General features: G+C 38.7%; 1 protein-coding gene across 1 annotated transcript in view; it reads left to right on the top strand.

Moving 5' to 3' along the window:
• Positions 1-12,030, top strand: part of CAAP1 (caspase activity and apoptosis inhibitor 1) — a 31,100-nt gene extending 19,070 nt beyond the window's left edge. The window contains exons 5-6 of the mRNA XM_032783899.2: positions 3,935-4,008; positions 10,460-12,030. Of these exons, the coding sequence (XP_032639790.1) occupies positions 3,935-4,008; positions 10,460-10,797 (412 nt within the window). The 3' untranslated portion in view covers positions 10,798-12,030. The remainder of the gene's footprint in view (positions 1-3,934; positions 4,009-10,459) is intronic.
• Positions 12,031-12,365: the final 335 nt, after the last annotated feature.

Below are 12,365 nucleotides of genomic sequence, written 5' to 3'. Positions count from 1 at the left end.
ATTCTCTTATGTGAAACAGAGAAGAAAATCTGAAATACCTGTTTGAGCCTTGCCAAGGAAAGATGGGTGTGAGAAGTCCTTTACTACCTTAGAAGGAAGCCTGTAAATTGAAACTCAGGGCTCGTTTACACTGGCAATTTATAGTGTTGTAACTTTCTGACTCAGGGATGTGAAAAAAACAGCCCTCTGAGCGCAGCAAGTTTCAGCGCTGTGTAGACAGTGCGCTAGCACTGGGAGCCACGCCCCTCATGGAGGTGGATTTTTTTTTTTTTTTAAGAGCGCTGGGAGAGCTCTCCCCCCAGCGCTCTGCCGCGACCATACAAGCTACGCTAAAGCGCTGCTGTGGCAGCACTTTAGTGTTGCCAGTGTAGACTAGCCCTAATTCTTGTAAATTTACCTTCCTTATCATTGCAGAGGAAGGAGATGAGCAGCCTAAAAGAATTAGGCCAGGGTTTTCAACCTCTTTTCATTGCAGACCCCTAAAAAAATTTAAATTAAGGTGTGGACCAATTTGGAAATTTTAGACAGTCTGCAGACCCTCAGGGATCCATGGACCACAAGTTGAAAACCACTGAATTAGGTAAGCTTCCCTTTGCAGCTACTGTCAACAGCAAGCAGCAAAAGAGAGAAGGTGTTATTATGGTGGTAGAGGGTCCTGGAATAGAACACCATCAAAACAAGAATGGCAAGGAGACCCAAGGGAAAAATGGAAGTAGAGGAGCTAATGTACCCAAATTGAAAGGGTGAGGAAGGAATCAGCTGAAAAAGAAGGGCAGGAGAGCGCTGTGGCTGACTTTGAAGATTAGCACTGACTCTGACTCCCTGATTCTGACTGTTCTCTTTCCTAACAGCCAAGAGGCACGGGGAACTGCAGACTTTAGCAGCTGCTTGTTAGCCATGATTGATATGGAAAATGAGGATATGAGACCTTCAGCCTCCAAGGCATTGCCTTAGTGTTAAATCCAGCACATCTCCTGTTCCCCACACCTGGGGGATATACTGAGGTTTGCCCCACTTTTGTATCTGCTTTTGGCTGCTGGGTGTCTGCTGTTTTACACCGGTGTACGGGAGCGGTGCCAGGCTTTTTGGCACCCTAGGCGGGGGTCCTTCCGCGCTCCTGGTCCATGGCGGCAGTTCTCCAGGGGGGGTCCTTCCGCGGCTCCGGGTCTTCGGGGCACTTTGGTGGTGGGTCCTGGAGTGAGTGAAGGACCCGCCGCAGAATTGCTGCCGAAGACCCAGAGCACGGAAGGACCCTCCGCCATCAAATTGCCGCCGAGGGTGGCAAAATGCCGCCCCCCCCCCATATCCTAGCGCTCTAGGTGACCGCCTAGGTCACCTAAATGGAAGCGCTGGCCCTGCTGGTATAAATGAAGAGTGACTGAATTTGGCCCACAGTCCTTATGCATTTGAATTCTTTTTATTAATATTAAGAAAATAAACCAAGTATAGACTGCTCTGCCACTGTGTGGCCACAAGATGGTGCATGCCACCTACTTATTAAAATCCAGCCGGTGAAGTTTCATCAGCAATCCAGTCAAACCCCACATATTATGATAAAATAAAATGTGGTGTAAAAGATTGCCTTTGGGGACACCCCCCCCCCCCTTTTTTTTTTGTTTGACAGCAGGTGGTCTTTACAGGAGGGATGCTTTCTTTCCTTCCTTCCTACAGCAGTTGATATGGTCTAAATATCAGGGACACATTCTGCAGCAGGTTTTGCTACATAATTTCCAGTTGACAGAAAAGTCTTTATTTTTGGTTAGGTAAAAAGAAATGTAGCTATTTCTACTACTTATACTTAAAGCAAATAAAGGGTTGCTGTGAGGTTGCTGCCAAAGGGGTGATTCTGATTCTTGAATGATATTTTGGCTTTAAGACTCAGGGCAGCTGAAGCTTTATTACTGCAGAGGTGACACTGCTTGGCGTCTTTCCCCTGGAAACTATTTGATTGTGTCAGAGCTGATCCTGCTGCTTGCCAAGGAGCAACATTGCCATCAGCAATGGAAACAGCCAGTTACTCCCTCTCCTTGGCAGCAGGGAAGAGGGCAAGTTTTTGGGCTGTGTTTAAACTTCCCCCTCCTCGCCACCAGAGGCTGGGGCAGGCAGAAAGGAAAGTCTGAGAACCTGCTTCACATGTTTAAAATATCACATTAAAAGCAAATTAATTTTCTCTTAGAATTTCTGGTTTTGGAGAGAGCATCTAAGAGCTAATACAGCCTGAAATGCCTGACCTTCCAGAAACAAGCAAAAGTCATTCTGTGGGGAAACATTTGGGTGGTTCCTAGGACGAGGGAAGCTCACATAAACAAGCTCCCTGTTCAGCATAGCTCTTTCCCCACTTGAGCTCTTTTCTTTCTTATCTCTACCCGCTCTGCCATCCTTCTGCTGGAAATGGAGAGCCCAACAGAACTGAAACCTTGGTATTTGGAATAAGATGTCACCCGCTTCAGCAGGTTGGAGAGAAAGGAAGGAAATGCATGATCCTCACCCAGTCTCTTGCAAAAGATACAGGTTAAGTCAAAGTGGGCGTGTGCTGTCAAGGCAAACATTCACTTTTTTGAGTAACTATTGCTTCTCTGTGTGCAAATGCCCAGTCACCTTCCTAAGCATTTGCTTGCATGGTTGTGATAACTATATGCATGTTTTTGTTTGCAAACTTGTGAGAAATGGAAGGCCAATCAGAATTGATTACAATGTTTTCTACTAGTGAGGAAAGTAGCCATCAAAATAGGTGTACCCTCTTTTGCACCTGTGTAGAAAATTTGGGCTGGTTAGAAACACTGTACAAAATGAAGAGATTCCCTCCCATTTGTTTTATTAGCCTGACATTCTAAACAGAAATGCATCTGTGATTATTTAATAAAAAACAAATCTGCAGCCACCTTATTAAGAAAAAACTTGTATAAGGCCATAGTTGAAAAGTAACTAAGTCTTGAGTATTGAAACTGTGAAATTAGAATATGGTAAGATCTATGATAATACTATCTCTCTTTTTTTTATGGTCCGATTTAATACTTACGAGCAGGTTGGTTGCTTTGATTACATGTTAATATAATACATACTACACAAACTTTAGACAGGAAAACAGCTGAGGTATGAAATTGGGTAGATGAATATAAAATAATTTTACTGCCAAAATGCTCATTAAACTCAACAAATGGATTCTCTTATGATTTCAGGATCTTGCTGTAAGCAGTGTCTGCCCTTTTCAGGCGCATCTAACAATCTCTCATTTATACTTCCCTGCTTTGTATAAATAATGTCATCTGAAAATTGTAGGGAGATAGGCCACAAATGTGTTCCCATGGTTCTTCGGCTATTTTTTGTTTGCTGCTGTGCAACATGAAGTAATTCCAGGCTTGACACCTTAGAGCAGGAGGGTGTAGGAATCTTAGAATTAAAAAAAGGTGACTCTTCTAAGGTAGGGAAAATAGATATTGAACCCAGGTCAGTAGTCTGGCTGAATTTGCTTTTTAAAAGCAATTCTTCAGTGGTAACATTAGTTTCTGGTGAGGGTCAAAATAGCTACTTAATTCTAAAAATAAACAGCAAATATCCCTTGAATGCAACTGAAACTAGATCTTTGAAATTCCTGCCTGTGACAATTTATGCTGCATTTTGCAAATAAGCAACTCATATTGGGAAGATACTGCCAATTATGATTATTCATTTGTAGGACTAATGCAATGAGGTAATTAACTTTGATCTTGTTTGTCACTGAGGAAAGCAGAAAAATACCATAGCATTGTAAAGTGCTTAAAATAGTTATAGAGTATATGTAAACTCTTGTTGGCCCCTTTCATACAGAACCTGCATTATTCAGGCTATCAACAAATACTACATGCTCATGTAAAGGAAATGTTTCTTTGAAACAGTCCTCTTCACTTTATATAATAAAGTTTGCAAATTAAAATGTGTTCTTGTTTGTTTCCAGACAAGACAACAATGTAGATTCTACTTCTTCTCTGAGGGAAGATAGCAAACTGGAAGGTCTGGAGTCAAAACAAGGTATGTATTAGAGAAAGCTGAGGTCTTGCATTCTTGATAGTGATCAGTTTCAATAGTCAGTGACTGTCAGCTTGGATACTTGAACTGGTAGTAATAACAGTGAAGCATCCTCAGTGGAATCAAGTGCTCCCAGAGATCTGTGCCACCTAGACAGTATAGAAATGAAAAAATGATTAATCACTTGTTTTAACAACAAAACAAAAAAACAAAATCCAAAACATGGGCCTAATTTTCAGAAGTGCTGAGCAATCAAAATTCCCATTGATGCTCCAGTAGGAGCAGAATGTTCTTTTGAATAACATGGGGGTATTTGTTGCCTTCATGCTGAAATATTGACATTCAAAAGTCCTCCTCACTCTTCATTTTTGCACTGTACCCATAGTGATCTGAAGTGGCAGAAGAGAGTTTGGTGGGTTTTGTGTATATTTAGACCCTGCTAGTGCTGGATCAGTAGACCAGGATCTTCTTAAGATCCTCCTGCTTCTTCCCTGGGCTCCGTAGGAAAAATTAAATTAAAAGGTTTTGGGGAAGTGTATTTTTATCATGAAGTTGATGCTATCTTTTCACTTTGCCCGTCAAATCCGTTCAGTATGATAACCATTTGCAGCAGCAAGAGATTAGGTAAATCTATTGTATAAGCAACTAGCCATTCATTGCTCTTCCTAATTCCTCCAGAACTTCAAGTCCTAATAACATAATACTAACTGTCCTGAAGTAGACTGTAGGTCCATTGTTAACTAGTGGGGTAAACTGACAAAGCAATTTTCAGCAGAAGCAAATCTTCAGATCCATAAATTAAAACAAGTAGCTATAAGCAAAAAACAAACCTTTTAAAAACTAACCCAAATCCTGCCTCAGCGTGGGGTCCATGCAGTTCTCAGTATCACACTCTGTGTGGAGTCCTGCCTTCCTATAGGCATTCTTCTTGCTCCCAGCAGATATTGTTAAAGCCTCTTCACTGAGCCCAGGTCCAACGGAAGAAGAAAAGATGGCAGTAGAGTTTTACTTTCAAAATAAGCAGCCACCCGATTTCTCCAAGGCTGTGTGGCTGGTTCAGAGGATCTGCAATCCTGGTTCCCATCCCTCTCCTGTCCCTCTGAGTTCTGCAGGACTGGAGCTCTTTGTTGCTAGGGAAGCACTACTGCAGCTCCGCAGAAGCACAGTTAATAACTCAGCTGTGGAAGAAGGGAGTACAGTAGAGGGGAAGCAAGACTGCAGGCCCTCCCACTCTTCTGCTTCTCACTTCTGGCCATCTAGCTGAAGAGGAACTTTGATCATTTCTCTCTCTTGGGATGTAAATCATTCTAAATACTGATCACCTTCCTTTGGATTCTTTCAAATTCCTTTTTCTTAATGCTGGTGTGATCATAGTTGGCATTCCACCACTTGACATAATCCCTTTACAACTTGCTGCCAAAGATCTTTCTTTGCTGAATTCAGTTTATTTCACTTAAAGTCAATGTTGCTGTTGCTGAAAGTGCTACTCACTTTGCAGGTTCAAACATGTATGTAGGAAAGGTCTGTATTGTGCATATCTCTTTAAAGGCAGTGATTATTTGGGGCCTTATCTAAAAGAAAGCTGCTTCTGTACTTCAAGTGCAAACTGAGCAATACTCTTGATATCCCAAATTTTGAGAGTAGAAATACAAACAAGCTAGCATTTGGTGTGATCGCGCCAATATGGCAGCTTTTGGTGATCAGGTGGGGACAGATGAGCCTTCTTTTTTTTGTAGCCTCCAGGAAAGACAGGTACAGAATCAGCTTTTCATTATCACTATGGAATCATTCATTATAGAATCATTCTGGTGATTCTAGGATCTCTGTTTTTTTAGGACAGACAGAAATGCCCTGGGTTAAGCATTCATGTACTGCTGTGATGGGCACTGGATAAAATACTAAGACAGATAGTGATGTACTTTTGATTCCCTATTGTATGTTGGAAGCTGCTTTTAACCTGCATCAGCTTCTCTTTTAGCATGGCTGTTTCATGAACACTGTGTAACAACTGCCAGTATTATTTTATATATGATACTAGAATTAAAGCTGCTTCTATCTCAGCCTGTTTATTTTCATTGGGACGTACTCTACATAGTAATGTCAGAAATAAGTTTAAAATCAGTAAATGCTGCAGATTCTCATGAACTGTGTTCCTCTTACGAGGAGCCAATATTATTTGCTTCCTGCAACTTTTTATTTCACAATTCTGAGTCCTATCTCAACTGCTTTGCAAATGGTTTATTTTTTTGAAGTAGCTAGTGAGGGGATTTAAATAGAGGGAGGAGGCAGGAATGTCATAAAAGCCGCACAATTGTTAGGAGCAGGATGCCATGACTTTGTGAGAAACGCTTTAAATATTGCTTGTTGCACTATATGGAGTGACCTCGGAGTTGACAGATTTCCTGCAGACCTCTTCCACTCTTTCTGTGCTATCTCAGGGAATTGATGACTGCTGCAGGTGATTGCTTCATTGTCCTTTTTTATGACTTTATCAACCACAGTATCATGATGGCTTTGGGCAATGACAGCAGCGCTTCTCAAGATGTTAGCTTTAAAGAGCTTTTGAGAATATGGGCATAAATTGTAAAATATAAGTTAGTAATCATTCTTCTTCCATGCTGGAGCCTATGATGCTACAGGAAAAAAAAGGTAGAAAACAAAGCAGGCTAAGTAGAAGTGAGTAAAATATGGTTAAAAAAGGAATTAAGTGTGCTGAAATGAATTTCACAACTGTAGCTGAAGGAATAAGTACAAGCTATCTAAATGAAAAAGATAATGAGAAAAATGCCATCTGAGACTTTTATTACTGTGTAAAATTACAACAGCAAAAGGGGGAAATGAAGCTCATCGGCTAATTAAACAACATTTGTAGGCCAGTGGTTGTGTGATTACTGTGTATTGTGCTGCCATGGAGACTCCTAATTCTCGATAGAACCCAGGACAGCCTGGACCTTTGAAGGCTGGGCAGCTCCCTATTCTATACAGATAGTGGGACAGGAATGAATGACTCAATTTGTTAGTAGTGTTCAGGTTTTTCCATCCCCTCCATACGATCAGTTCCAAAGTGAAGATTGGCAGTAAGACGGAGCGTGCTCAGAGTTGAACTTTGAACTAGGCTCCTCAGATAGTTTGTTTTCTTGCCCCATGGAAATGCAGTCATGCTACGTAAACATGGACTTGTGCTTCGTAGCAAGACAGAAGAATTTCCATTCCTTAATCTTAATGATTCCCATTCCTTGTGGTCTTTCTGGGAAGTTAGTTTGTAAGATTTTGTTCACAGTCCACTTATCCCTTTCTGTAGGCAGGAAGCGGATGAGTGAAACTTGCATCTTTGCATCTAAGGTAAAAATGCAGTTTTTGAGATTGCTGTGAAGGCATTTTAGAGACAGGGCAAACTACTTCAAACACATTGGGAGGGATAGCTCAGTGGTTGGAGCATTGGTCTGCTAAACCCAGCGTTGTGAGTTCAATCCTTGAGGGGGCCATTTAGGGATCTGGGGCAAAAGTCTGGGCATTGGTCCTGCTTTGAGCAGGGGGTTGGACTAGATGACCTCCTGAAGTCCCTTCCAATTCTATGATCATAACATCACTTCTGTGGTGTTGAAGACTTTAGTAGGGGGACTGATGGGCCTTATATATCAGTGCTTACTGCAAACTCCTCCATGTGATGTTGAGGATTAGAAGAGGATACATTTTCATAGAGTTAAACTGTTTTAAGTAATATAACCAGATTTTACTCCAAAAAAAGTCAGAATTCACCTAATAAGTGCCACAGATCAGAAATCCTATATATCAACGCAGTCAACAATGCTAATCTCTAGAAGCGAGAGTTTATAGGGATTTGACCAATTTTCCCAAACCTGACTAAATTTATGATGATCTTGATCTTGGAAACGTGTGCTGTGTATGCTTTATAGATCGTATGCTGTTTCCTATGTGTTAGTATGTGCTTGCATCCATGTTCAGTAGTTGATGTTACAAATCTGGAATTGTACATGTTGAGTAGCTAAGGCCTCGATTCAGGAAAGCATCCCTATTTTGGACAGCATTTAAGTCCCAAATAGGGACTTGTGTGCTTTCTTAAATCTGGACCAAAATTCCAGAATTGAGGATGTGTATGATTCTTTTGAACTCTTTTTATACCAGCACTCAGATTTAAGTTTTTATTTAGGATAAATAAAACCCAGGCTGTCTTAAATATGCCTCTTGTGTTTATAAAACAATTTAAGGAAACTTATTGTTGACTAGGTATTTGGATGAAACACCATTCCTCCTCCTCTTATTTTTTTTAAGCAAGGAAAGTGCATTTATTATATATTTTTCTTGGTGTTCAATATTGATTTTTCACCCCCTCAGGATAAGTTATGTCATGGAAGCCAAGAAAAATGTTTTTTCTAAAGATTTTCCTTCCATGCTCATCAGAAAACATGCGCACACACCAAAAAGCATTTCTTCTGAGAGTTTCATAGAAGGAATAGAGTTTTCTAATGCGTTCTTTTTCACTTAAAAGGAAAAATTGATCTCTGGCAAAATTTGTTGCTTAAACTTATTTTGGAACCAGACATTTTAATTTCAGTTGTCCATATCCTACCTGTTAATCTTCACATAGAATTTTCATCGAATGAAAGGAATTCTGTGCAAAGTTCAAGGGGAATATGGCCTATTACGGATATGGAGAGTTTTTTTCAGTTCTTCTTCCTGTTTTCCAGAAATGCCTCTCACCCATGTAACTGCATTCTGGTGATATGCTCTACAACCAAAGGCACCAAAATATGAACAAGCATCTCTAAAGACAGACTTCTAAAATTTCAAAGATGCATACTGTGCTGTTGTTTGAAGAGGAAGGGAGAATGGTTCATGTTGGGACTAAAACATGCTCACAAGGGAATTGTCATTAGTATTTAGAATGATTAGCAAAATCCTTTCTGTAAGTTTTGCAACAATAAAATATTAAATGTGAGCATCTTGGGGAAAATCTCAGAGATACAAAGACAATTAGTTAAAGGCATCAAACCCTGGCTCCCTGCTGTATTAGACTTCATTATCAATGTATTCTTTATAACCTGAGCTTTAGTAAAACTCAAATTGCCCGGTGTCCAAGAACAGCAATTCACAGAGGAAGTACTGCATTGGTTTCCAGTATATCAGCGGCTTTGTTGTTGATGAGCAATACTGGCAGATCAATAATGTTTCCCAGCCTTGGAGATTTGAGATTTAGGAGCTAAAAGAACAGATGGAGAAAACTAGTAATTCTTAAGTCATCCACGGAAAGGAAATATCTTTAAAGCAGTTGGCAAAAGGCTAATTTTAAAAAGGGAAGTTTTAAAAAAGGAAAATTACTAAGCATTGTTATCCTATCTAGATGTTTATATCCTAATGCTGATATGCTCTAAAACTATCATTTTGTTTTGTCATTATGCAGTACAGGACCTTACTGTGTATGAATGTACCTTTCGCCTTATATCTTCAGTACACAGTGAAGTCATTTGTATTTTTAAAATGCAATTATTTAAATCTATAATTTCATTTTTTAAGACTCTTTCTGAATTAATAGCCTTAACTATTCTATAATGACCCTACCAGGAGCCACTATTAAACCCTTGGAATCAGCAATTTTGCCATTTTGTTTCAATAAATAAAAATATTTATTTTAAGCAATAAGCAATATTATCAGAGTGTATCCAAAGAAAAACTATGCCCAAGCCCCAAGTAGTTGCAGAGGCAAGGTGTCAAGAGTGAGAGGATCTCTCTTTACAGTGAAGTTGTGAGTATTGGTGATGGAGGTTTTGCTAGTTTTACTTACTTTACTGCTTTTTCTAATTAAACTCTTCCTAATAAACCCCTGCTGTTAATCAAAAATAAAAACCATCAGCAGCATTTGTCTTATAATTGTACTGAGCTGACCCAAATCCATCTGAAATACTTTACTAAAAGACTTAGATAATTGTAATGTATGACTTTTTCCCCCATCTTCATTGGCTTTGGTATTTTTCCTTTATGGTAATTTATACAGTAATCAAAGTATTTTTAAACTGCATTTTGAGAATTAAATTTACTTCTGCAATAATAAACTATTCCCCACATCAACTTTGATTTTGTAATGCAGAAGCTTCATTGTAATATAAAACCTTATGAGATATTTTCCTAATTAAAAACGTCATGTAACTCCATATGATGGAATAAATTTTTCAGGCACTGCTGTTTTGGTATATTGCATGTTTTTTCTAAATTGGAATAAAAATTGCATTAAAACTTGTCTAAATTAGATCAGTCTTAAAAGCTGGGGGAGGGAAAAGAAGAGGAAATACTTGTCTGTAATTTATAGATGGTTTTTGTCATATTCTGAATCTGAAGAGAAACATTTTTATGCAGAGGCAGGTTTTTTTTAAGATGAAAAGGAAATTTTTGTTAGGCTCCCTGCACTGCATGATTATTTGTTACATTTGTGTTACAGGCAAGGGAGAAGATAGTGATGTCCTCAGCATAAATGCAGATGCATATGATAGTGACATAGAAGGCCCATGCAATGAAGAGGAGAGTCCAGATGTGCCAGAAAGTGCTGTCAGAAGTGGAGCTGGTCAGATAGATGACCTTGAGAAGGACATTGAGAAAAGCGTGAATGAGATACTGGGGTTGGCAGAATCCAGCCCAAAGGAGTCTAAAGCAGCAAACTTGGCTGTTGCTCCATCAGAAGATGTTCAGCCATCAGCACAGCAGCTGGAGCTCCTGGAACTTGAGATGAGGGCCAGGGCTATTAAGGCTCTGATGAAGGCTGGTGATGTAAAAAAATAGCCCTAAGCTTGCTTCATTTTAATATTTTTTATTTTTGAAGGGTGTGATGTCTGTTCTCTTCAATGCTAAATTGCATTTGGATTGGGCATGACATTCCTCATTCAAACCCTTTTGCGTATCCTGACCTGTGGCTTAAATTGTTGATAGTTGGTTTTCATTGCCTTTGGCATGCTGCTTCTGTGACTTATACAAATGGATTGGTTTGACACTGCACTAGATCAGTGTCTCTTTTTGCTGGGTTATCACTTGACATGAATCGGGAAGAAGTCACAGATCTATGCCAGGATCCTGGGTGCCTTTAATAAAGGTTAAACTAACACTGTAGGTTCTTCATAATTCCTGTAGTTAGCAATTAAACTGCTAATTTATGTGGTTTTTTTTTCCTCCTGAACTTGTTAGCAATTTAAGTAACTTGATTTCCATGTGCTTCTTAAAAAGGTACTATTCTGAAGAGGTCTTCTGTAGCGTGACAGTGCTCATATCTGCTTGCAACACTCTGATATGATTTGAGATGTTTATTTCTCATTTGGCCCCAGCTTTTAGGAATATAAATGAACTAGTTAAAATTGAATGACAATTTACTTTGGGAGATTAACAGCATGCTTAATTTTTAGAGAGCTAAAATTGCTAAGGAGAATTTTTTTCAGTAAGCAATCTAAGTTAATTATTGTTAGAGAAAATAATTCCAGTGACAAACTATGCTAGTAGGTGTTTTTATACTGCTGGTCATTTTATTTGGCTAGTCTTATCCCACAGTTATTTTATCATGTACATCTCAGCTGAAAACAGGAAAATGAATGCTTTGTTTCTCTTATTGTGAGATTTTGTTAATTCAGCCCATCATCTTGTAAGATTGGATAATGCAGCGAATCAGAAACTTAAAAAATTTCTGATTTTGAGCTCCAGTTTTTGATATTTAACTGATTTAATCTTTTCAGCTCCCCTGTAAATAGCTTTCTAGAAAGACGGTGTAATTTATTTTTATGCATTTTTGTAAGGGTTCAAAAATCATAAACTCATTCTTCATTTTAAGGATATTTCTTTAGAAATAATTGTTTTATACAACTTGTTTTCTTATAATTTGGTAACTGCAACAAATTAATTTTGATTGTTTAGAAGTGGTGCTATTTTTATAATTGAAAGTATATTTAAAAGAAACTTTTGATTTTGTCACATCTCAGGTGTGAGTCTAATTCTTGTTAAATCTTGTTAAATAAAATAAATGGTTCATTACCTGTTGCTATATTGAATTTTCTGTTTGCTTCTTATACAAATAAGCAAATGAGATGTTTATTAAACAGTAAGACAACAAACTAGTAACTCCTATATGCTGTATTTGAAATGTTTTCCATTATTTACATCTGCAGGCCTTGTTTTAGTGATCCACAATGCCCAAAATGCTCTTACAAGACTCGAAAGAGCTTCTCTTAGTTGATAAATATGTGGGCATTGACTTTAGTAGCAGGTTCTTTTTGTGTGGTCTTAAAGATGAAGCAGGATTGATTTTGTTGTTGTTTAAAATAGTACCAACCTACTGCAGCAATAAATTTGCTTGTAAAATAAGGACA

The sequence above is a fragment of the Chelonoidis abingdonii genome, chromosome 6 (genome assembly GCF_003597395.2).
Source record: "Chelonoidis abingdonii isolate Lonesome George chromosome 6, CheloAbing_2.0, whole genome shotgun sequence".
Taxonomy (NCBI): domain Eukaryota; kingdom Metazoa; phylum Chordata; order Testudines; family Testudinidae; genus Chelonoidis; species Chelonoidis abingdonii.
Note: the sequence above shows the minus strand (reverse complement) of the source record. Positions and strands in the feature narration are given on the sequence as shown.